We start from the raw sequence: 26,571 nt of genomic DNA, 5'->3' as shown, positions 1-26,571 counted from the left end.
CAAGTGTTAGCGGTGTGATACTGAACTTATATGACCTGTTACTTTGTAAGTGGGATGATGGATGTTATCAGTCTATTGTTTAAATATAGTTAGGATAGTGCCTGCCATTACTAACATCTTATTTGTTAATAGTGTTGTCATCATGATCTTACTTTAATTTTTGTTTGTATTACAGGTGGAAAAAGAATCTGTATTGTCAACATATACTGTGAATGATCTCTCTATGATGAAATACTACTATGAATGTGTTTTGTTTGTGGTCCGGAAACCACAGTAATGGTCTTAAGTGATATTACTCAGAAAAAAGTTTAATATGAGCAAATGCTGAAATAAACAACTCACAGTCAACTATCAGTGACAACAGGACACAACCTCAAATCAGTGGTGCCTTCTTATTCCTAACAAAATTTAGAAATAGTGTCTATTTTCTTAATATCTATTGCCTTTTTCAGAAATATACTATACCATGCAGATTCATACTGCACAAGAAAAAAAATGGAGAAAATGTCTCCCATGCAGATATATAATGGAGGAAATATCTTCAAGTACTTTTTTCTTTGAAGCCCAGAATTGTCTTTCTTTAAGAAAATAAACCTAAACTCCAGTCTTCATGAAGCTGTTACAAGTCTGACATATTAATGACTGATAATGCTAAAGTCCATACTAATCTCCTTTTTGGGTTTTACATTACCTGTGTTACTTTTAGAAGAGTCCAAGGATCCTCTGTCATATTTAGCATCTGGAACTGGAACTCTGTTCTCATTGGACCTACGTAATCTATACTTAAAGAATTTTGAAACTGTTCTTCCAGTAGTTTCATTCAAATTCGGGACTTTTTTTTCCTTACCTCAGCTGAATTTAGAGAGGCATCAGATATGTCTTCTATGAAGTATTTATTCAGTTGTATCACAGGTGAAAATTCAATGAAATATATCAACAGAGAAATTCAGTCTTTATCCATGCTAAACTGAATCTTATAGAAATTCCTGGATCCCTTTAAAATATGTAAGATATAAACATTCAGAAACACAAAAGTTTTTTTCTTTCTTTTTTTTTAAGCAGTGTTGAGTAACTGGGAAAATAAGAATAAAATCTGCCCATCTGAAACATAACTTCAAATTAGAAATGAGTTATAAAGTTTGTCAGTGTAATGTTTACAATGATGTCTTTTATTAAGTATGTGGCTTATGAAAGCAAGCACTTTTTTTTTTTAGTTAAAGTGTATTTTAGTAAAAACTGTCATGATAGAATTAACGTGAGAAGTTTGAGTATGAAATTCAGGGATAAGTTAATGCCCATGGTCTGTGTCTTCAATATCCTAGGCAGCAACTATTCATGGAATTTCGGATTAATAACAGTTTTGTCCCTGATAGAGTTGGAGTTTAAACAGTGTGTGTGCTGCTTTAATTTTCTACCTCTAGGGAGGCCTGTTTGGGAGGGAGTTGTTGCTGTTAATTTTAACGTTGGTTATTCCGTTTCCATTAGCTAGGAAAGCAAAGATGACTGATACTTTAACTTCTACAAGAAAAGAAAGCTCTTGCTGAATATTTCACAGATGGTTATGACCTCTGTGACATTTGGATTAGATGGATTTAATATATGCTGGTGGTTGAACTGCCATGTTGCCATGCTTTAATAGGAAGCCTTACTGTACGTCTTCAGGCCTTTGTGTTGCTTAGGTTGGGGAGTCTGTAGGATCTGCTCTTTCTGGTTGGAGTTCTACACAGTGTGGGACTTTTTCTCATCTGCCCTCCCCGATGCAGTACATGGCTCCATGGAGTGAATTTTACTTTGGCCATGTAAATACATAGTCTCCTTACCTTTTAAAATTATTTCTTCTTCTTCCAGTGTTCAGTACTTCATAAATGTTCATTTGGTAAAGAAATTCTCATTACTTACTATTTGCAAGGGTGAAAAAATCTCCCAGAATTATTTTTTTAACAAAAAAAAATTTAAAGAAATGTATTTTAAAAGACATTGAAGAGCAAGGAATGCATGTTTTTGGTTTTGTTTTGTTTTTTTTTTTTTGTTATTTAGGAATGCTTTTTATTCATTTTGTAGTGTTTTTTTATAGCCTGGTTTTGTTTTTCTTACAAAGACAAGAATAGACTGTCACCACTGGGTTGGTTTTGTTACCTAGAGTTTTTTCTTTTCTGTCATGTTTTACTCTTTAATAATATTACTTACATTTCTAAATTATATATTTTACTTAACTCTGAAATCAGTTATTTCATTTATTTCTAGTTTTCCTCATATCATGAATGTTTTAAAAATATTCCTTATAAATTTGCATCACTCTTTTCTCTTGTGGCTTTTGAAGTTAATATATTCTAAATGTGGAAATGTGGTATAAATCAATAGAAGTGTCACTGGAGGAGCTTAGTTTTTTATTTTTTTATATTTAGGTCTATTGAAGTGTGTAAGCCTTAAGTTTTAAGTTCTTTTTCTTTTTTTTTTTTTTTGGTTTTTCGAGACAGGGTTTCTCTGTGTAGCTTTGCGCCTCTCCTGGAACTCACTTGGTAGCCCAGGCTGGCCTCGAACTCACAGAGATCCGCCTGGCTCTGCCTCCCGAGTGCTGGGATTAAAGGCGTGCGCCACCACCGCCCGGCTTAAGTTCTTTTTCTTAAATTTGCTCTATACACAAATGTTTTCATCTTCATAAGGTGATCATGTGCTTGCTGTTTTTAAATTTCAACTTTCTGAAGTGGTGCAAATTTAGGTTCTGATCAATGAGCAAGATAGGGCATATAAAATATACAGGGAAGCTGCAGAAATGACAGTATGAAATAATCAAGTTTGAGAACTGTAAAGTATATGGTATTTATATGTAATTCACATTCTAAACATTGCCAGAAGGTTGAATTGGAAGCTTCATGTCTGCATGAAATTTCCTATATTTTTAATGTGTATATGGACTTAATTTTTCTTAAATATTAAAGTCTGCCAATTGCTATAACAGTTTTTGTTGGTTGTTTCCCTCTGTGTAATGATGGCCATAATGGAAATATTATTTAATCACATTCTTTTCAACTCTGTTATCCTAATTTTTGTATGCTTTTAGAAAGTTAGTTATAGTGAGTATTTGACCTTTGAGTTTGCCAAGGTGGGTAGTAGTTACTTTCTTCACATTGTTTCATTCATGTTCGCTATCGTGAATTGTGAATCCCCCAAGGAAAAGGATTAGTCTTGACAAAGGCTAATTGCAAAAAAAAGTTCCAGGATGAGCATTTTTATCATCTGGGTTCATTTTCCTTAACTCTTCCTTATCACTGGGGGTGGGGAGCAGTCTCTGAAGACTTTTGGCAGAGGCCTCCACGAGTGTCTCAGCAGAAGCCTACTGGGGAGGACTTTACACTTTATTGTGACTTGGTATTTTCTCCACTCCTGGTCCTTTCTGTCCTCTGTACTATCAATTTTCTGTTACTATGACAACGTGCCTTTAAAGTAAAAAGGATGGTGGGTTTATTGTTTCGTCTCAGAGTTTCTCTCCATGCTTACTTCGCTGTTTTTTGTTTGTTTGTTTTTTTGGGGGGGGAGTAAGGAGCAGAGTGGAGTGAAGCTGCTCACCACATGGCAGCTGGGAAGCAGAGGAAGCATGAGATTAGAAGGGCCAGGGAGAGAAATAGTCCCAGAGGCATGCTCTGATAGTGGTATATCCACCTCATAGATTTCATCTCCTAATACTCCATCCAAGTATGAAGTCATCAAAAAAATAATCCATTTGTGAGGTCAGAGCCTTCACTGCTAAACAATCATCAGGGATCAAGCCTTTAACATATATACTACTGAGGGACCTTTTATACTCCATCCCTACAGCATTTGCCCATCCACAATATTGCAGAAGTCTTTTCAGAGCTCCCTGAGTTGTGAAGACCTATCTGTTAATGTACCTGACCTCGGTGCACTGTTTCAGGAGGGTGGAAAGAGAAATGGATCCCTTTTCTGCCTTAGTCTCTGTATGATGGTTCTCTAGAGTCACAGAACTTATAGCATGAATACATATATTTATTCACCCAGAAGGCTGGGTGTCTCAAGCTTGTCTTCTGTATATGCTGAAATCATCAAGTAGACTCCAATGCCAGTGAAGGAATGGATATTCTGACAAGGTGAGGGCAAACATGCAAAAGAATGAATAGCCTTCCTTCTTCCATTGTCCTTAGGCTTCCAGCAGGAGGTGTGGCTTAGATTAAAGATGTACCTTCCCACCTCAAAATCTGGATAAAAGGCATGTGTCATCCTTCCTCAAGATCGGGATCTCAGGTGTGCCCTCCATTTCTGGGCTGTAATTCATTCCAGATACAGTCAAGTTGACAGCCAAGAATAGCCATCACAGTCTCTTACTCCATTTCAGCCTGTAATTAAAACCTTGACAGTTACTGTCTTAGGGTTTGTGTTGCTGTGCAAAAACACAGACCAAAAGCAACTTGAGGAGGAAAGGGTTTATTTCAGCTTACAGAGTCCAACAGCACAGTAGATCACTGAAGGAAGTCAGGGAAGGAACTCCAACAGGGCAGGAACCTGGTGGCAGGATCTGATGCAGATGCCTTGGAGGACTGATCTCTCTTGGCTTGCTCCTTATAGCGTGCTCAGCCTGCTCTCCTGTACATCACAGGACCACCTGCCCATGGGTGGCACAGCCTACAGTGAGCTGGGCCCTCCCACATCAAGAAAATGCACCACAGGCATAGTGGGGAAGGGGTGGGGTGTGTTCTCATTGATGTTCCCTCTTCCAGAAATGACTTAGCTTGTGATACAACTGCCCGGCATGGTTACTTTCAGTTTTGCTTCTTGTTTAAATCTCCTGTTCTAACACTGGTAAGCTCATCTCTGGCTCTAGTTCCGATCCTCCAGGACCCTTTGCTTTCTGTCCACACACATGCCATCCTGTTTCACATAGGATCAAACTGACTATTGTAACAGCCTTTCAGAGAAAGAATATTTATAGAAATAACAAAAATATCTAATACCCAGCAAATAAAGTTCCCAATGTGTGGCCAATCAACAATTGTTAAGAGCACATACTAACTACTCTTGGAGAGGACCCAAGTTCAATTCCAAGCGCCCATGTCAGGCTCCCTGTAACTCTAGATCCAGGGGATTTGACAGCACTTATGGGCTCACAGGTGCACATATCCATACACAGACCAATGCATATACATAATTAGATGGAATCTTGTTAATTGCTATGTGGGTCAGAGAGCAGGAAATGGAGAAAGACCAGTGAAATTAGACCAGCCCCAAACTAACACTGATTATAAAATTAGCAGAGAACAGTTAAAACTGCAATCATATATGTTCAGACATTATCAGATACTTGAGAAGAATAAAAATGGTCCAACTTGAATTTGTAAAGGTGAAAAGTGTGTATTATGGGATGGAAAACCGTGGCATTGAGGAAAGAAAGCTATGGTGGCTTTGCTCAGGTAGGCGTGCTTATGTTCTATTTGAACTTGGGGATGTTTCACACTTGCTGTGACTTCTGCTGAGGGTCACTCCCACTCTGTGACTTTCCCTTCACTCTCCTTAGGCCTTTACCAGACAATCAAAATAGAGGTCCTTTTTGCCCACTAACTCCTCTCTGCCTTTATTTTCAATCACCTTTATTTGACAGCCTTATTTACTAAACAGTCTTAATAAGAAACACAGAGCCAAATACAGAGGAAAAAGCCAAAGAGATCAGAGCAGTAGCTACGACTAGCTTTAGCTTACCACCAGAAGTAGCTTCCCCACAGAGAGAGACCTCTTCCTGCTTGACTTGTGTTTTTATTGCCTTTCTGTTCTGCCTTCTCATTGGCTCTAAACCCAACCACATGACTTTGTCACTGCCTGTCTATACAGACCTCCAGGTCTATGGTTGTTACTGGGATTTAAGGTTCGTGTCACCAAGCTTGGCTGTGTCCTTGACCACACCGAGACTCCGCCTGCCATGTGATCGGATTAAGGGCATGTGCTACCACCGCCTAACTCTGCTTATGGCTCGCTTTGACCTCTGATCTCCAGGCAACTTTATTTGTTAACATACAAATAAAATCACATTTCAGCACAAATAAAATATCACCATATATAAATTAAATATATACACTGAGTAGCTGCAGGCCCGAGTGGGACTGGAGATAACTCCAGCAACAGGCAGGGGTTATTTAACGTGTTCCATAGCAGATGCTTAGTTACTCAAAGAGTGAACTGTGAATAAATACAAGATTATGGGGACATACAGCTATACTTCTGGTATGAATCCTGGGGGAATGAATGATAGTATTTAGGAAACAGTGGAATGCAGTAATCACACACCCATGAAACAACTAAGTAGAAATGACAGTCACTATTTCAACAAATTCTAACCACCTAATATATGCCACACACTTGATTATATCAGTGAAAATACAAGGAGCCTGATGTCACAGAAGCTATGTATCCATGAAGTCTCATGAACATAACTGCCTAAACATGAACTGAACAAGAACACCACCAAAAGACATGTTAACATGGGAGGGGGAAAGTTCACAATGCCTTAACCCTAGTTTAAAAAAAACAAAAAACTACAGGCAACTAAGAAATGTTGAGATCAGGAAAAAGTCTTCCCCAGGGAAGAACACACCAGTTGGTTACACAATACCAAGTGGTATTGTACAAGCATACATACACATATAAATAACATACAGACTGAGCAGATTTACTTATATATTTAGGAATATACACAGACATAAAACAGCCATGAATTGGAAAGAGTAAGGGGAAAGAGGACAAAAAAAGGAGGAAGTAATATAATTTCAAAAAATAAAAACACCAAGACTCTTTAAAAGAGCCCTAATTACCAGAAACTCATTTCTAGTGTGGGAGACAAGAGTAACAAGTGTGAGCTGCACTTTTCAATATGGTGACCAGAGTTGGATACATTGAGCAGCTGACCAGGATTCGATGCTTGGGAGGATTACCTGTTCAACTGGTAATAGGTTTCAACATCTTAAAAATTGGTATCTACAAGATCTGCAAAACAAAAACTAGAAGCCAACCATTTAAAACTGCTTTGTAAGGTTCTTGCCAGTCTGCAGCAGACATGTTTAATGATAAGCAGAATCAAGCCATGTGCAGAGGCTCCTGCTGGTAGCTCCAGCAGCGGGAAAAGCAGAGGTAGAAGGACTAGTCGCCTGAATCCAGGAGCTGGAGGACAGTCTGCATGAAATAGTGGAACTCTCAAACAAAACAGTACATTCTTAAAAAGGTATTCCTTCTTTACCAAGAAAACCGGGGAAAGGGGTTATTAAAAACCAACGTCTGGTTCAGTACTGAAAAGATAAACCAGGCTACATTTTATTTTTGTGACATCTGTTCACTGTATGTGTGTAAACTTGCCAGCCACACCGGGGAGCTCAGTGTCAGGGGACCCACTGTCAGTGGGTTTTTCCTATCATATACAGGCCTGAGGCCTGAACTCAGGTTGCCAGTGGTGGCATGCACCGCAACCTGCCGAGCTACCTGGCCAGCCCCAGACTGCATTTTATACCAAACTATGGGACAAGCAGAATTGGTAGAAGACACTATTTGGCCAGTACAAAAATAGGTTGTGCGTGGGTTATGTTTTACATAAGCAGTACAAAGTTTAAACACAGACTCTGAAAATCAGTTCAAGATGAATATTAACCTTAGGGGAACCACTGAATATGAATGCAAAGAGGTGCAGCTAAAGTGCTAAGGGGTTGAAATGAAATTAAAAATAGCTGGTTATTTAATAGAAGTCAGGAAAAAAATAAAAGAAAAATTCAGAAGCATTTTAAACTTCAAGAACAATGAAAACAACATACCAGAAATTGCAGACTGTAGCTGAAGCAGGAGAATTGGGAGAATTGCAGCTTGAATGTTAGCATTGGAAAGGAAGACAGCTGAGCCTGCTGTGTGCCACAATCCTAGCACCTGCTTTACAATACAACGAAGCTGAGGTGACCCTGGGTACAAGAGCGAGAACATGTCTCAAAAGCCCAAATAAACAATTGGAGAGACTATACTCAATTTTAGGCTCCACCAGCACTAAGAAAGTATTACGACAACTTGGATTAAGTGGACACATTCCTTGACTAAGAAGATTGGTCCAACTGAGGGCAAAGTGACAGCAAGTACTACTTGCAAGGTCTTGTAAAGGTATTAGTTATGGGCAACAAAGATATTATGCCAAAGTTATAAAGTTAAACCTGGTCAAAAGGTAGAAGCTTTCTATCATGGTAACTATAACATTTTAATGAAGGACATTTAAAAATCTAACTAGAGCTTGAATACTCCTGAGTAGGAGTAGGCTTGATATTGTAAGATAAAAATTTTCCCCAAACCAATCTATAATCCACTGTAATTCAAAAGACCCAAAGGGAAATGCTATATGTGGTTTAATATGGAAGAGCCAGGGGCTGATTGTCCTACAGGCAATCCAGAAAGTAGTCAAGGATTGCTCTATTGCTGTCAAAATCTCTTAATAAATAGACACAACACCTGTGTGTGTGTGTGTATGTGTGTGAACTTGCACACTTGGCATGGATCAGAGAACACCTTGCTGAAGTCAGTTGTCTTTCCACCATATGGGTTACAGGGATTGAACTCAGGTTTAGGCTTGGAAGTAAACATTTTTATCCATTAAGATGTTTTGCTGGCCCTGTCAAACCCGCCTATAAAGCTGTAAACATGTAGATACCTTTTATCGAGACACAACTGCAAATAGAATAGTTGAGCTGAATAGAGAGTACCCAATGCTGTAAGTTTAGGGAAGAATGGAATAGGAACCACAGAACAGTGAGCAGTGACAACTGTCTCATATGAGAACAGAATGTACTAGTCCCCAGCATAAACACACACACACACACACACACACACACACACACACACACACACACACACACACACAATTGACTCCAAGTGAATGAAAGTAATAAGTATGAAAAGAAAAACAAGACACTGTAAAATGTTTAGACAAAATAATATACAAACTAAAACAGATGTGGCAGATCTATTTTTGCTACAATAAAATTAAGTCATGGCAGGGCCAACGAGATGGCTCCATGGGTTAAGGCACTTGCCGCTAGTCCTGACCATCTTAAATTTATTCCTGGGACCCACAAGATGGAAGGAGAGAACTGACTCTCACAAGTTGTTCTCTCTCTGACCACCACTTGTGTGTTCTGACATGTGCAAACACAATAAATGTAATAAATGCAACATAACAATAAAATTAAGCTTGGAACTGGTAATACACACCTTTAATCCCAGTTCACATGAGGCAGAGATAGATGGATCTAGGAATTTGAGGCTAGTCTGGTCTATTTAGAGAGCTCAAGGCCAGCCAGGGATACATATTGAAACCCTGTCTCAAAAATAAATTAGAAGTAATATACCATACAATGAAAATATAAGACTCAAGTTGGTAGAAGTCAGTATTTCTAACACCAACTATTACCATAGGAGATATTTTCTAGAGTACTAAATAAAAAGGCTCTCACAAACCAGAAAAAAGGACACCCAGACTAGTTTTTAAAGAGAACTAAAGAGGCAACACACCTTTAACCAGCGTCCAGCTATCCACAGTGGGCCGAGAAGGTACTAGAGTTCAAGCGCAGGTTTTGAGGCAGAGGTGATTAGAAGGACCCCTTATAGCAGACCAAAACCAAAAGGAAAAACAGGACTCATCATTCTGAATCACATTTAGGTCAGATTTTGTTTAGCAAAGAACACCATTAAATACAACATGAGTTTCTGCAACCAAAAAAAAAAAAAAATCTATAAATACAAAAAAAGATGTCCAACTATACTGAGTAAGATGCAAATTGAAGTCACATGAGATCCATTTCAGATCCACCAGGTCAACCATGTTTGCTGGTGAGGATGTAAAGAAAATAAAATAATAAACAACAGCCTTCCCATGCTAAAACAAACTTTAAACTGCAGAAAACTCTTTGTAAAAATCAGCCTTTGTCCATACAAAGTTTTTTTTTGACCAATGTTCTTAGCAGCTTTACACATAATAACTTTCACTGAAAAGTAATTAACCCATCCACAAATGAATAAACATTCTCATGCAGTGGAATACTACTTGTCAATAAAAAGTAAAGAACACATAACATGGATCTTAAAATACTTATGTGAAGGGAAAAAAGACAATCAAAAGTATATATTGCATTATTTCATTTATATAAAATAGAGAAAATGCCAAGTAGATGATAGAAAGCAAATCTGATACTTAAGGGGATGTGAAGGGGGTCACGTGGGAGATTACAGAAAGGCAAGGTAAAGATTTATAAGGTGATGGATATATGCACTATCATGTGTGTTCTCACAGTCATATGTAGTGGGATGTCACGTTTGAAATATAAGCAGTTTATTATATGTCAGTTAGACCTCAATAAATCTTAAAATATCAGCAAAACCAAAAACGTTTTACAAATATATATAGGTGAGTGGCTAGATAGGGAAATAATGTAGAAGTAATAAATATCTCAAAGGCTGAAACAAGACTACTTGAGCACAGAAAAGAGGAGGTGCCAGTGGGGAGGCATACAAGATGCTCTTTAGCCCTTCTGGTACGGTGCTGTTTCTGAAACTGGGCTAGGCAACTCGCATGTTTTTGCAGTTATTTTAGCCAAGTGCGTTCTTTCTACTTCCTTGTGTACATATGCTAATTCTCACAATTTGGGGGGCAAGGCACGAGCCACTTGCCCACGCTGTATTCTATCATTTTGGAGCAGGGTCTACGCAGAATAAATCATCATCGGAAGGACTAAATTCTTTGGTAATGATACAGAGCGCGGGCCTTGGCGGGTAGAGCCAAGGTGCCCTGCGGCGGGTGTAACACACCATGCAGACGCGGCGTCAGAATACTAATATCTTTCATGTCTGATCTGTGTCACTAGTTTGAAAATGGCCAACTTTTCATTTGTTCCAGGTGTAAAAATTATCAACTGCAAACAGCAATTGGAGAGATCAATCAGAAAAGCTATGGTTAAACTTCCTGATACACTACTGTCTGTGCTTGTTAATACTTGCAGTCCTCCTACAACCTTCTAGAGTCCACCTCTAAACACAGATGGTTAAGCATGCACGTGGTACACCTACATAAATACACCCATACACATTTCCTTCTTTTAAAGTAGTTAAAATTCTCAGTACCTAGAGCTAAAACACAATCTTCCTTGCATGCTTTTTTGCTCTAGAGGATTGCTCCTTCGGGGTACAGATGGCTTTATTTTCCTTAGTTTTGTTTGGTTACCACTTTCCCCCCTTTCCTCTCCTTACAGCATTAGGGATTGAACCTACGGCCTTGGGCATGGTAGGCAAGCACTCTATCATTGAGTTATGGCCCTGGCCCCTAATTACTGCTTTTATCAAATGGCTAAAATACAAGCTGAAGCAAACCCATCACGGTTTGCATTTCTCTCCGCCAGACTACAGCAGGGTAAGCGGGGAGGGGAGGGGGAGGGCTTAGGCTAAGCAGTCACCTCGGCCGCACTAGATTCAAAAAGTGAAAGGGCCCCAGCCCGCTCCCTATCTGGACTTCCGAGGCCGCGGGGTTTCTCGGCCGCTCCCGCCCGTGTCCTTGCCTCCGGGACCGTTTAGGAACAGGGGAGCGCCCGAGAATGCGAATAACAGTGCAGGTGCAGAGCGGGCCGCCAGGGTTCAGCAGGAGAGGCCCCGCCCCGCTCACCTTCTACCAGCCACACCCCCCTACGCCCCGCCTCCTCGAGCCGCGCACTTCCGGCCGCAAGGACGCTCGGGAACGCAAGCCGTGAGCCTACACCAACCAGCGGCCGCGTTGGACCGGCACGACTGCGCGCGCATTGAGGCGCAGGTTCGAATCTCGGGCGCCTCGCTGCGGCTCCCCAACGTCCCGGCCGCCCTCGGGGCGCCCTAGCCCGCAGCTCCGCTCCGCCCTCCGCCCTCCCGTAGCCACCCGCGTGCCGCTCATCCCGGGCCCATGGCCAAGCGGCGTGCGGCTGAGCCGCTCACGTTCCGCGTGCCTTGGAAGCGGCTCTTGCTCAGCGACTTCCCCGAGGAGCCGCCGCTCTGGGTCCCGCCGTCTGGGTCGGTTCGGCCCCGCAAACGCCAGGGGGACGCGGGGACCATGGCGGAGCCGGCGGCTGCGCCCCGCAAACGACGCGGGGGCGGGGACGGCGGCCAGGAGCGGCAGGGCCGCGGCCTGGAGCCGGGAGAGCCACCTCCGGGCGAGCAGGAGGAACCCCGGGTCAGCCGAGCTTCGGGGGGCAGCGGCGACGGGGCGGGGAGCGCGGGCAGCGCAGCCGCCGGGGCGCACGTCCAGGTAGGTCCGCCCCGCACAAGCCGGGAGCCGGGTCCCGGGCTGCGGAAGTCCGGCCCACTCGAGGGGCTGGACCGAGTGGTAAAGCCCGTGCTTGGCCCTCTAGAGGGTCAGCTCAGTGGCAAAAGGGGAGAGGAGCGTTGAGTGTAACGGCGATTATTGTCGAACTCGTAGGTTTTCCGGTAGATCCACCAATTAATTGAGCATGGTGCTGGTCTTGGCAGAAGGGAAGGGCTGTCGTCGGGTCTTAAGAGGACCCGTTAGCTCATAATGTTCAGTCCTATGAGAAAGGGTCGTTGGGAATCGCTCCCCGCCGTCTGTTTTGGCAGCGGCTAGCCATGTGATCCAGAAAAAATACTAAGAAATGCAACTTATCCAAATTTATGTATTGTAAGTGTAAAAGAGTAGGCTTTTAAAATTTGGTTTAAGGGGGCTGGAGAGATGGCTCAGAGGTTAAGAGCACTGGCTGCTCTTCCAGAGATCCTGAGTTCAATTCCCAGCAACCACATGGTGCCTCACAACCATCTATAATGAGATCTGGTGCCCTCTTCTGGCGTGCAGGCTATCTATCTTGCAGGCAGAATACTGTATACATAATAAATACATCTTTAAAATTTGGTTTAAGATAAAAGCTCAGAGTTGCCTAGCGGTGGTGGTGGTGGTGCACACTTTTAATCCCAGAACTCCGGAGGCAGAGGCATTCGGATCTCTTGAGTTCGAGGCCAGCCTGGTCTACAGGAGTTCCAGGACAGCCAAGGCTGCAAAGAGAAACCCTGTTTCAAAAAAAACGGGGGTGGGGGGAAGGCTCAGGACCTGTGCTTTGTTGCACACGAATTAACTCTTCACACATCGGGTGGAATGAAATGTTAATTTTACTTTTTAAAATGTGACTGGAAAACTCCAAATGAGTTTATAACCCACATTGTATATGTACCGCCCAGCCTTGACCTGACTTAGGAACGCCCGAGCCTTCTTTAAAGCAGTTCTGGTATAAATTGATGGAGCTTGGGGTGATTGGCAAGTGTAATCCTCCGACCTTGGCAAACCCACCTCAACCACCTTGGAAGGTATCTTCCCAATGTCTTTCTCTGATCTAGTGTCTTAAGCATTTTATGACAAAATCATGCCAAAAATATATAAATAATGGAGGTTGTTTTGTGTGTTTTTTTTTTTTTTTTTTTTTTTTTTTTTGCCATTGTTTCTTGTGAGAAAGACAGGGTTTCTCTGTTTAGCCCTGGTGGCCCTGGACCAGGCTAGCCTCTAACTCAGAGATCTGCCTGTCTCTGCCTCCTAAGTGCTGGGGTTAAAAATGTGGGGAGAGATTATCCTTCAATGCTGCGGTGACTGTTTCTAGGTGAAGTTGCAAATTGTAAATACATAATTTAAGATGACCTTATTTAGACTTTCGTTAGATTGCTGGTAGAAATTCAAAACCTGCTTTCTTAAAACAGTCATAGTCTTCCACGACTGTTGGATAGAGACAGGTGCTGCCTGGGGTGAAACCTTCCTCTCCAGACCATCTTTGGCAAGCAGGCCATATGCAGATTTTCTGAATATACTGTGTGCAGTGTGGGTGCAGTCTGTCTCTCTGTCCACGACTCATGAGGGATAAAGAGTGAAGAGTTGGCCAAGGGGAGCTTTTAACAAGCCAACACGACTCCGATAGACACAGTTGGGTCTTGCCTCACACACTGGCTGGATTTGGCAGGTTTTACCCTGTGAAGCCCAAGAATGTTCTGGTAGGTAGGTCTGCTCTTAAGTTCCTTCTCTTCTACAGATGTATGAGAAGATACAAATTCTCAGTCTCTCTTGCCTCCAAAGACAAGGTTTTGTTTTAAGAGCTTATCATCCAGGAGAAAATGATATAACATAAAGCATACTGACATCAGTGTCGGCCTGATGTCTTCTTGCTCAGATTAGGCGGTAAATCCTTGCCCTAACCTTGTGGTCTCAGGTAGGAAATGCTAGCACAGAGGCATTCTTTCCAGGCACAGTGCTAGTATCTACTTTGTGTTGTCAAGCTTTTGGATACACAACTTATATGCGTATATAGAGAGGGGATAGTTTAATGTACATGTATACTTAAGACAAAGCCAAGAGTGCATATATGTTATATATAAAATATATCTTTAATAACTGTAATTTTACTCAGATCAGTTGCTTAGCCAATATTGTAACGTATTGTCCAGTAACAGCAGAAATGTTTTACTAGTGAGAGAGTTAATGACATTCATTTGAAGATTTGTGATACCTAGCAATAGTGAGCATTTACTGTGCTAATTTTTAATTCTCACAAAGATCCTAATTCCTGTTTCTAATGAGAACTAGAGAGTAACTGTTTTGACCCCATTTGCTTATTATTAAAGTGGAATTTTTTTGGATACATCCTTTTAAAAGTTTTTTGTGTATGTGAGACACAAACCCACATGTATTGGGTTATCTGCTGAACCATTTCACCAGCCCTATCTATGTCTTGACTTTATTGTGTCTTTAGCCCAATATTAAGAAATTCCCAGAAGACTAATTCTTTCTGCCTTCCAGTCTAAGAGGATGACCACAACATGACTGCTTCCCCTGTCTCCACTGTCAAGTGGCCCTGAGCATCAACGTGTGGCCACTTTTGAATAGTACTACAAGTGTATGGTGCATTCTTCATTTTGAAAAGAATGTATACACCACTAAGTTTTGAAATGTTGAACACATGCTGAAACAGTAGTTTAGTTACATTGGGTTAAATAAGATCAAAGTTAATTTCACTTGTTTTTCTTTTCTTTTTTTTTATGGAGCAGTAAGTACATGTGATTGTCATTCCTAGTGGATGGAGTTGCTGTAGCAAGTGCCATTTTTTTTTTTTTTTTTGGTTTTTCGAGACAGGGTTTCTCTGTGTAGCTTTGCGCCTTTCCTGGAACTCACTTGGTAGCCCAGGATGGCCTCGAACTCACAGAGATCCGCCTGGCTCTGCCTCCCGAGTGCTGGGATTAAAGGCGTGCGCCACCACGGCTGCAAGTGCCATTTAACACAGTGTGTGAGGCTTTGATCTGGCAAGGACATTCGGGTTAGAATTGTCACCCGTCAGCCTGTGGGACTCCAGTGCTGCCCTCTTTGCATGGAGTATTTTGAAGATGCTGTGCCACTTTTAACTTAATTGTGTAATTATTTATAGGAAACTGCTTAATGTTTAAGGGATCACCACTCATTTGGCTTGGTAGATAGATCTATTTGTCAGTCATACCGATTGTCAGTTCTGTGTTCTTCTCTTTATCAGATTTATATACTAAACTTCATAGGAGTCCTGAAATATTTTGGCCTCTATGTTAGTCTCAATACTAAACATCAGGGAAAAAAACAAAAGTGGATAATAAGGGTGTATATATATTTTAAATCTCATATTTCTCATTGAAACTTAACACTGGCTGCTTTTCCAGAGGACCAGGGTGTAATTCCTCAAACCCACATGGTGGCTCACAACAGTCTGTAACTCCAGTCTCAGGGGATCTGGTGCCCTCTTCTGGCTTCCTCAGGCACTGCATTCTCGGTGCACAGACATACATTAAGGCAAAATACCCATACACATAAATAAAAAGGTTAAAGCATTACATTTTTTTGAAAAGATGCTATTGAAGGAAATTCTTTTAAAATTAAACTATTAGCAAATACAAACCCACAGATTTGATTGGGTATGTGAAGTGGTTTATCCAAAATTAAAACTGTATTTGTTGAAAATGAAAAATAGTGTGTAAAGTATATTTGAGTTTGAGTTTATTTTTCAAACAAGGAATTTAAAAAGTAGTTATTGGATTGGCAAGATGTCTTAGCAGGTAAAGGCACTTGCTGCCAAGCCTGAGGACTTGAGTACTGTCTCCTGAAAGTTGTCCTCTGATCTCTATCATGGTATGTGCCACCCCTAAATAAATGAGTGTAAACAAAAAACCACATAACTATGTTTTTGTTCTTGAGGCAGGGTAGTCCAGGATCGCCTTAAATGTACAGTTCTCCACTCAGGCTTCTCAGTACTGTGATGCTGGGCATGTCAGCCTGCCCGACTGAAAGAAGGCAATTTTTTCCAAGGGTGTGTGTGTGTGTGTGTGTGTGTGTGTGTGTGTGTGTGTGTGTGTGTGTGTGTTTTCTCAGTTATTTCCTAAGGTGGGGTGTGTAGTGGTGTTTTCTAAGCCGGTGATACATTTTCTCTTTCTCCTTTCCTTAAAGCCCAGTGAAGAGTTTTGGCAGTATAATACATTCCAGTACTGGAGAAACCCTCTACCACCTATTGATGTGGCCGCTCTTGAAGATGTGATTGCAGACAGCCTGACGGAAACGCTTCAGGACAAGAATGAAGTAGTTGAGATTGACATGGAGTCCTGACAGGAGGAGCTGAAGAAGCAGGATTCTTTGAATTTGAGGAGAGCTAAAGGAAATGGTGGTTTTTTTTCCATACTTGACATGCTACTGTTGTCAAACCTGGAAAATGAGGAAGAGTTTTCAGTCTAAATACTTGTAATTACTACTGAATATCCTAGTGGAGATTTGTGAAGGATATAGTATAGCTGGAGGCAACATACTTCGTGTGTGCATTTTTAATGAAAAGAGTTGTGTTCATGCTCTGCCTTTGAAGATGCTTATCTTGGAAAAGGGGGCGTTGACAGCTTTAGAGGAAGCACTCAGCCTCTTGTTCTGTCAAATGTTCCTCTGCACTAGAAAGCTTATTTGTGGTACATGGAATGGTTACATTTATATAACTGATGCTAATAAAATACTTTCTAGTACATCTTATTGGCTTCTCTTGGTTGAACAAATAGACTTGAGTATCTATGCAAAATTAAAATGTGAGATTGTTTTAATATTGTTTTAAAAGAGTGTAAAATTTAAACTAGTGAGAATTTCCATTGGGTAGCTTGTTTTAACTTTTTAAAGTTAAAACAGTATTTGCTGTTATTTAAAATACTAGAGGCAGTGGATGCAGCGGAAAACTGGATAAAGAGCAGGAAGTAGATGCCGGCTTCTCCTCTGCTTTTCCAAGATAACAGGAAAGGAATGATATGGTTAGTGTATTGATTTTTGGTTTGAGGATATTCTTGTTACTGTCGATTTCTTTAGACCTGCAGTTCTCAACACTGGTAGCACTTTAGCCCTGTCCTGGAGAGATGTCAGTCAGTGATTTGAAGTGGGCTTTACACATAGTTTTTTGTTGTTGTTTTGTTTTATTTTATTTTTGGCGCCAAGTCTGTATTCCTGTACTGTGCAGACCCAGCCACAACCACTAGACTAGTAGCTTTTCCTGTTGAAAGGAGATCACTAGTGTGAGCTGAAGCAATGCCTGTTAATTTGCTTTGTCCTTAAATTGTTACATTATTGGATTTGTTGCTACTAAGTTATTGTGTTACAATTTTATTGTTAATAAAGTACTGTTTATGCTTGAGTATCAATGACTAATTTTTGTATTACTTCCAGAATGCTGGTTTTGTTACTGAATAATTTATGTTTGTGTATTTTTGACATTTAATCCAATTCAAAATTCAGAAAAGATAGTTGATGTCAATGAGAGGAAAATGAGAAATAATAAATAGTATCTACCTCAGAGTGGCTACTTTTAAACTTTTATGTTTACTTAGCATACATGACATTTTCCTACATGCTTTTGCTGTGGTTGATCCCCACCCCAGTCGGCCTGCCCAGGCTTCCCTGATGCCTATCAGTCCACAGAACTGCTCTTTCATTTCAGCCTTTCCACCCTCCTTCCCTAAGCCTTTTCTACCTCCTGGGGGCCTTGTCTTAGATTCTTTTCCTGTTCTGATAAAACACTCTGAGAAAAACAACTTAGGGCAGAGAAGGTTTGCTTTCGCTGGGTGTTGAGGCCATAGTTCACCATGTGAAGGTCACAGCAGGAGACGGTGAACACTGTACTCTAAGCTAGCCTTTTAAAGGTACACCTTTATTTGTGTATGTGTGTGGACACTTGTGCCACTGTGTGGTGGTCCTCTCCACTATGTTTCCTGGGGACCAAACTCAGGGCTTTGGGCTTGGAAGCGAGTACCTTTTACTTTCTGAGACAGCTCATGGCCCTTGACTTTTTTTCAAGTTTTTTTTTTCCTTCACATATGTCTGTGTGAGCGTGTCAGATATTCTGAAACTGGAGTTGCAGACAATTGTAACCCTCCATGTAGGTGCTGGGAATAGAACCCAGGTCCTCTAGATGAGCAGTCAGTGCTCTTAAGTGCTGAGCCATCTCTCCAGCCCCGGCCCTCACCTTTTTATATGGTCCAGGATTCCAGCCCAAAGAATGGTTCCACCTACAGTGGCAAGACCTCCTATCTCAATTAAGATCAAATAATTTCTCCCAGGTGACTAGATCTGTCAAGTTGACAACAGCTGATCACAGACCCTGTCTAGTTTCATGACACATGCCTATGCCCACTCACCCTGTATAAGTTAGAAGCAGATTTACTTTAAGAGAGAACATTTGGCCTTTGTTTTCCTGAACTTGGTTTCTCTCACCTAGTACTTTCCACTTCATACATTTTCCTACAACTTTTTGAATAAAACTTGATTACACATACCACATTTTCTTTGCTGGTAGACATCAAGGCTGATTCCATTTACTCCCCTTGTGACTACAGCAGGAATAAACATGAATGTGTTCACACACCTTGAGTAGGATATAGGATGCATACATGTCCAGAAGGGGGTATAAGCTGAGTCATAGGGTAGTTGTGTTTTTAGTTTAGGGATTTTCTTTCTTTCTTTTTTTTTTTTTTTTTTTTTTTGAGAACTTCACACTTACATAGTGGCTGTTCTAGTTTAATACGTCTACAAACAATAAGGGTTCCTTTTTTATTTCTTTGAGAGGTCTTTGTGTAGCCCTGTCTGTCCTGGAACTCTGTGTAAATCATGCTGGCCTTGAACTCTGGTCTCTGCCTCTGCTGGAATTAAAGGTGTGTTCCACTACACCCAGCTTGGCATCTGTTTTCTTGATAGCCATTTTGATTGGGATGAGATGTAATCAGTAAGTTTCAATTTGCATTTCTCTGCCTGCCAAAGACATTAAACTCTTAAAAATACGTTTTGGTCATTGTGTTTCTTTTAAGGACTCTGTTTAGTTCATTAGCACATTTATTGGTTTGGCATCGTGTGTGTGTGTGTGTGTGTGTGTGTGTGTGTGTGTGTGTGTGTGTGTGTGTGACAGTTCTTTGTATACTGGATCTTCGCTCCTTGTCTGAAGTGTAGTGGACAAAGTCTGTTGTGTAGCCCATCTCTTCACCCTACTGAAGCTTTTGCTTTGCAGGAGCTTTTTAATTTCACAGAATATTCTGTGTTAATTCTTGAGGCTGCTCTCTGTGATGTTGGAATTGGATCCAGAAAATACTGTCTGTACCTGCATTTGAGTGATGTCCCTGTGCTTCCCCCTAGCAGTTTCAGCATTCCATGTGTTAAATTGAGGTCTTGGTCCACCTTGAATTTGTTTCTTCAGATTGAGAGCTATAGATCTAATCTGATTCTTCTGTAGATGGGATCCTTTGGTGAGTGAAGATAACCTTGAACTTCTGATCCTCCTGCCTCTACCTCCATGCTGGGATTACAGGTGTGTGACAAAAGGACACCTGGTTTGTGTGATGCTGGGGATCAAACCTAGGGCTTCCTGTATTCCAGGCAAGTACTCTTAACAACTGAGTCACACACACCCCACCCCATAAATAGTACATTTAGAGGTTAAAAATACAGAGAATTGCCTTTAATTCCAGCACTCGGGAGGCAGAGCCAGGCAAATCTCTGAGTTCGAGGCCAGCCTAGGCTACCAAGTGAGTTCCAGGAAGGGCGCAAAGCTACACAGAGAAACCCTGTCTCGAAAAACAAAAAACAAAACAAAAAAAATAGAGAATTGGTAGATTTGCTAAGTAGAACAAAGGAGATGACAGGAAAGGAACCAATGAACTTGGTGGTGGATCAAGAGAGATGATCACAGCTCACAAACAAGAAGAAAGATTCCTACAGGGAACAGAATCTCAGCAGCTCATGGTGCAATATAGAACCTCAGAATGTGTCACTGGAGCCCTAGGAGTCATTGAGCTGGGGACATAGCTTGGCGGTAGAGTGCTTGCTCAATATGTGTGGTGAGGTCCTGGGTTGAGTACCAAAGGAATACACGGGAGGGGGGCTGTTGAAAGTGATATTACATAGACTTTATTTTGAGGAATTGGATCAAGTGGATAAATTTCTTTATAGGCATAAACTACTATGGCATCTTCATAAATAAGTAGCCTTAACAGTCTTGTGTCTATTAAAGACACTGAATTCATAGCTTGAAACCTTCCAGCAGTAAAACTCTGGTATCATGTAATCGTGCTGGAAAACTCTTCCAATCATTCAAGGTAGAAATAACATGATTTTCTTCAGAAAAATGAAAACGGACAGACAGTTTTCAGTTCATTTTCCAAGGTCAATATCACTGTGATTCCAAAGCTAGACAAACATCTCTCACAAGCATAAGCATAAAAGTCCTCTATAAAATGCTGAAAAATAAAAAAAATTACACATTAACATAGATATACATACTCCTCTTTGATGTCCTAAGATGAGTTTAATAGCCATTTTTTATCCCTTTACTTATCTAATTGTTTTTTATCTACATATTTCATTTTGCTTTTTAATCCAAGACAGATACTGCAGTCATGATTGGTCCTGAACATGTTTTGAATACTCACAGGGATAATGAGTCTTTGGAAACTCCAAGCTGTCGAAGTGACATTGCTCTGTGTATAAATAGCTTAGTATTTCAGTCAGCAACCAGCTTTCAAATATGCTGGCTCACCCTCCAGATGAAAGGTGGAGCTATTGCATGATGCTTATTAAAATTTCAAAACAATAGTTTTACTTATATTAACGTAGTTTTTCTGATGTGAACTCATAAAACTACAGGTGCAAAAGTGTGGGATCATTCATTGTTGCCCAGTTGCATTCCAGCTCTGCTTTATAGGCATTTTCTGAATATTGAGTTCCAGGTCAGGGTAGCAGCTGGGGACTCTGACAGAGCTGCTTACCTGCCACTGAGCTCTATCTGTGCAGAGCTAAATCTACCAGCATCCTAATGTGTGCACCCTTTTCAGATTATATAAACTGCAGTGCATATTTAGGAAATTTAAAGTGTAAAAGGAAAAGTTGAAGTTCCATTTCCCAAAGATAATTCCAGTCAATATTTTGGTTTGTTATTTCCTATCTATAATTATACAAATACATTTGAATCTATCATGGTTTATTTAATTAAAGTAATTCATGAACATTGTTTAACACATTTGATTCCCGCCCCCCCCCCCATCCCGATTTGATTTTGTATTATCATACTTCTGCTTTTTGGACTATATATGAGCTTGGAATTTCCAAATTTTCAGTGGGAGAGAGGGAGTGATGAAAGAGGGTGTGGTGGTGTATAAACATTCCCAAGACTCAGTATGTGTATGAAATTGTCACACACACACACACACACAAGCTCTCAGTCTATTAAAAAGAAGCAACTTGTAAGAATGTAAGCCAAGAGTTGAACAGAAAAAGATTATTATTATTATTATTTTTTTTTTTTTTTGGTTTTTCGAGACAGGGTTTCTCTGTGTAGCTTTGCGCCTTTTCCTGGAACTCACTTGGTAGCCCAGGCTGGCCTCGAACTCACAGAGATCCGCCTGGCTCTGCCTCCCGAGTGCTGGGATTAAAGGCGTGAGCCACCACCGCCCGGTGAAAAAGATTATTTTTAAATGACACCAATATAACTTAGAAGTAATGAATGCTTAATAGCATGGATGAACATCCCACCCAGCCTCTCTTGATGGACACTGATGGACAAATGACAATTATGGAGTAAGAGAGGAGAGGTAAACAAATATATAGTTTTATTAATGGACACCATTTTACATGAAATTTATTATTAAACACACAGTTTTATTCAAATTTAATGAAGAACATAAAATTAAATAAATGCTATTTCCCAGATAAATGTTTCTTTTAGATTTTTATCTCTCTTTTAGAGTAGTTAAAAGTACTTACACATGGGGCTGGAGTGATGGCTCAGTGGTTAAGAGCACCAACTGCTCTACCAGAGGACCCGGGTTCAATTCCCAGTGCCCACATGGCAGCTCACAACTGTCTGTAACTCTAAGATCTGACATCCTCACACAGACATACATGCATACACCAATGCACATAAAATAAAGATAAATTGTTTAAAAAAAAAAAAGTACTTACACCAAAGCTAAAAGGCTCACATCAGAATTGAGGGTCAAGAGTTTGAACATACAGTACTTGACTACAGGCTTGTGAGTCCACACTGTCTGTCTTTTGCCAGACACAGATCTGTCTTCACATTTTGCTCCATGAAGGACAGTTTGAAAGTCAAAAAGGCAAGATTATGAGGCACACAGCGAGAAGATGCACGTATGTTCCCCACTACCTCTAAAGAGTCTTCTCGTCCCTGTTCCTGGGCTTGGGGTGAGGGTGGGGTGCCTTACGTTGCCCTTTCTTTTAAGCTTTTAACACGTTTCACTGCACTTTTAACAATATTGTTCTTACATTCACTCTCCCCACACAAAAAGAACAGTTCAAGACCTATATGCTTCCACTTTAGAACGTATTGAGAGAAGGGATGAAGCAAGAGACTATGTGTGTGTGTGTGTGTGTGTGTGTGTGAGAGAGAGAGAGAGAGAGAGAGACAGAGACAGAGACAGAGACAGAGACAGAGACACAGAGAGACAGAGACAGACAGAGAGAGAGACAGACACAGAGACAGACAGAGACACAGAGAGAGGTTGATTCAATACAGCCTCAGCTCTCCATGGGAAGAAGGCCCTTCCCTGCTGTAAACTTTACCACAAAGACACGTTAAACCACATCCGTTTTGATTGCTGCCTCCAGCTTTCTTTCACAATATCCAGTTTGCTCCTCAGCTAATCAATTGCTTTACCTAATAGCATTGTGAACTTATGTATAGCCTAGTGAAGTGCTAGCTTCTCTGCCCAACCCCTTGTCTTAGAGCTTCCCACACTGGTCTTTCATGGGGCCAATTTCAGGGTCTCTAGCCCAGCCAATATCATCCAGTCTCTCAGGCTTTTCTTTTGATAGCTTCCTCCATGGCTGAGTAACTCTGGCATTTTACATGCCTACAAAACCAACATGTAGACGACGCTAAGGTCTTCCACTAGCCTGAACTACCCCACTCAAGCCTGCTCAAACTTCAGCTGCCCTCCCCTGAGTCCCAGGCAGCTGAACATAAGGGTACACACAGAGACAATTTTCTAAGAGGCATTGAAAACAGGGTTCCTCAGGATTTCTCAAACAAGTCTTTGAAATGAATTCACATTTAAAAAATATCTATCTTATTTTATGTGGATAAGTGTTTTTGCCTGCATTCATGTATGTACATATATACAATGTGCATGCCTGATGCCCATGAAGATCAGAAGAGGGTGTTGGATCCCTGGACCTGGACAGTTGTGAGCCACTACGTGCATTCTGGGAACCAAACCTGTATCCTCTGCAAGAGCAGCAAGTCCTCTTAACTTCTGAGCAATTAAATTCACACTTTTACATCTTTGAGCTCGTGGTGAGTGGAGTCTTTGATTGCCAGGATACCCTCATGACCCCTTTCCTATTGCCCTCCTGCAAAGTACTTGATTTATTTATCTGTTTAACTCTTTAGAGTTCTGTTTAATTTTTAATTATGTGTAGGTGTGTCTGTGTGTGGGTTATGTGCACATTTGTACAGGTGCCAGCAGAGGCTGGAGGTGTTGGTTTCCCGGAGCTGGATACAGGTGGCTCTGAGCCACCTGATGTGGGTGCTGGGGATGGACTCAGATCCCCTGCAAGAACAGTGCATTCTCTTACCTGATGGGCCCTTTCTCCAGTCCCCTTTGATTTCAATCTAATGGTACTTACCTCTTTAGCCACAATACCCTCTTCAGGTGCAACTTCCAACATGCTTCTATTTCGAGCAAATTGCGTATTTTCCAGTTTTTTCTTCTTTCTGTTCTTCATTCCCATTTCTCTGAATAATAATAATGGGAAATGGTTACTCTGTGTTACCACACACAGCAACAACCCCCAATTCTCAGTGTCATTTTTCTGTGTCAGACAACTTTTCATCACTGACACAACACCCAGGGGGGACTGACTTAAAGGAAGAAAAGTCCATTTTGGCTTTTGGTTTTTGTCCATGGTTGCGCTGTGGCTGTAGGTCTGTAGCAAGGCAGGACAACATGTCAGGAAGGACATGGTGGACCAAAGATGCTCAACTCGGAACTGAGGAAGCAAAAAGGATAAGAGGAAAGAGCCAGGACCCCAGGAAGAAAGAGCCAGGACCCCAATACACTCTTTTTGTTGTTGTTGTTTTGTTTTTGTTTTTGTTTTTCGAGACAGGGTTTCTCTGTGTAGTTTTGGTGCCTGTCCTGGATCTCGCTCTGTAGACCAGGCTGGCCTCGAACTCATAGAGATCTGCCTGGCTCTGCCTCTCAAGTGCTGAGATTAAAAAGCATGCGCCACCACTGCCCGGCCCCAATACGCTCTTACAGTCCCATCTCAGTGTCCTACTTCCTCTAACAAATCCCACCTCCTGATGTTTCACCAACTCCCAGTGCACCATACGGGTCAAGCCTTCAGCACACAAACTTTTGGAGGACAGAGAAGACTGAGATCATAATAATGGGTTTTCTGTCCTCTTTGTCCTGCTTGAGGCCAGATGGCATTACTCCTGCCTCCCCAAATGCTGTTAGGACGATCTCATTTCCTTGTGACTTCTCTGCCTTCCAGCACTAACTCCCCCGTCTGGAGGAGGATGCCAGCACTTGGAGTAATACTTCTGGGTTATTGCAGCATATGAAAAGTTAAAGCAAGAAGAGTGAAACTAGTTATGACTACGTAAAAGCAATATAAGCCTGAGGGACTTACATGCCTTTTTGTATACAGCTAATACCTTATATGGTCATCATTAGCTTACTCTGATTCAGTTGGACATATATAATGATCACCTGTCTCTGTGTGTTCTGTTCTGATGATATTCAGCTTATAATGTTTGTAATAAAAGTGTGAACATTGTTACTCAAAATAGTTAATATTGGGTTTTACCATTTTATGGAGATCATATCACTTTTCCCTGACACCAACAATCCAGTTCTCAAGTCTATGTATACCACATGCTTATCATGGAAGACTACATATTTTTCTTTTTTAAAGATTTATTCTTTTGTGTCTTTATGTGGATTTTGCCACATATGTACAGATGCCCATGGAGGCCAGAGAGGGTGTTGGTTCCCTTGGAGCTGGAATTACAGAAGATTATGAGCTTCTCAGCATGGGTTCTGGGGACTGAACTTGGGTCCTCTAGAAGAGCAGCAAGTGTTCCTAACTGCTGAGCCATCTCTCCAGCCCTCTACATTTTCAGTTCTTCTCTGGAGCAGTGGATTTGTCTTTTTCTGTGTGTCATTGACCCCTTCAGTTAAGGATCTTATAAATTATAACAATGGTTTTTCTGGAAATATTCACACAACCATATAGTTTAAATGCAATTTCAGGGGTATTTGTAAGACTCCTGATCTGCTTTGTATTTAGGCAAGGGTCTAGAGTAAGTTCTGAAAAATTTTATTTATCCAGTGCTTTTACACACTTGTGGACATCAATCTCTTTGACAACTGGCTAATAATGAAAAAATGATTTTGTTCTGTGCTTACAGTGTAGCCGGCACTGTGAGAGTGACTAACTACACGGATGATTGTGTGTGTGTGTGTGTGTGTGTGTGTGTGTGTGTGTGTGTGTGTGTAATTATTCTCTCCCAACTTCCTACTTAAATGTAGCTAGGCAAAAAGAAGGAGAGAATGGTGGATGAATCGGATTACCCACTGCATTTCCGGGCCTTGATGGGACGTTCGAAGCTCACACAGAACCCTTGCGACAGAAATGAAAGCGATACATAGGTGAAGGGAGAGGAGCGAGATGAATTCACTTAAGCGTCCAACAGCACTGAAATTACTAAAACTTGGTTTGTTTGGTAGGGTGGGGTGGTACGAGGTTAGGAAGATGTCTTTGCATTCCTAGAACTAACTTGGCAGGAAAAAAATGGTAAGAACTCTGAGTCATCAATCTCCTCCTAAACAGCAGTCCCAGGGCTATCAGGGAAGTGAAGTTTATAACACAATAAACGCAGCTGAAGACTAGCTCTTCTGTTCTGCCGCAGCACTGAATTTCAACCCAGGTTTTACTGTCCCTGGACATTTAGCCAGCATCACATGGTCCACTTTACCCTGTTGGAGTGGAGCCCT

General features: G+C 41.2%; 2 protein-coding genes and 1 long non-coding RNA gene across 9 annotated transcripts in view; 2 read left to right on the top strand and 1 right to left on the bottom strand.

Annotated features, from left to right (window-relative positions):
- Positions 1-3,478, top strand: part of Carnmt1 (carnosine N-methyltransferase 1) — a 35,151-nt gene extending 31,673 nt beyond the window's left edge. For all 7 annotated transcript variants that reach the window (XM_052760755.1, XM_052760760.1, XM_052760756.1 and 4 more), the window contains one exon: positions 176-3,478. In XM_052760755.1, the coding sequence (XP_052616715.1) occupies positions 176-277 (102 nt within the window). In that variant the 3' untranslated portion in view covers positions 278-3,478. The remainder of the gene's footprint in view (positions 1-175) is intronic.
- Positions 3,479-4,424: 946 nt separating this feature from the next.
- LOC128124466 (uncharacterized) lies at positions 4,425-11,657 on the bottom strand. Its single transcript, XR_008222881.1, has 2 exons — positions 9,538-11,657; positions 4,425-7,943 (listed from the first exon to the last, which is right to left on the bottom strand). It is a non-coding gene; the product is annotated as an uncharacterized LOC128124466 (long non-coding RNA).
- An 80-nt stretch (positions 11,658-11,737) lies between these two features.
- CUNH9orf40 (chromosome unknown C9orf40 homolog) lies at positions 11,738-17,705 on the top strand. The gene is made up of 2 exons (XM_052712946.1): positions 11,738-12,289; positions 16,493-17,705. The coding sequence occupies exons 1-2, from the start codon at positions 11,948-11,950 to the stop codon at positions 16,646-16,648; spliced, it is 498 nt and encodes a 165-aa protein (XP_052568906.1). The 5' UTR covers positions 11,738-11,947; the 3' UTR covers positions 16,649-17,705.
- The last annotated feature ends 8,866 nt before the right edge of the window (positions 17,706-26,571 follow it).

The sequence above is a fragment of the Peromyscus californicus genome, unplaced genomic scaffold (genome assembly GCF_007827085.1).
Source record: "Peromyscus californicus insignis strain IS unplaced genomic scaffold, ASM782708v3 Scaffold_4__1_contigs__length_199733344, whole genome shotgun sequence".
Lineage (NCBI taxonomy): Eukaryota > Metazoa > Chordata > Mammalia > Rodentia > Cricetidae > Peromyscus > Peromyscus californicus.
This window is presented reverse-complemented; position numbering and strand designations above follow the sequence as displayed.

Excerpts from the sequence above, each read along its gene's own strand:
- CUNH9orf40 (XM_052712946.1), top strand. The coding sequence starts at position 11,948 with ATGGCCAAGCGGCGTGCGGCTGAGCCGCTCACGTTCCGCGTGCCTTGG. Across the intron at positions 12,290-16,492 it reads CCGCCGGGGCGCACGTCCAG|CCCAGTGAAGAGTTTTGGCA; the intron begins GTAGGTCCGCCC and ends CTTTCCTTAAAG.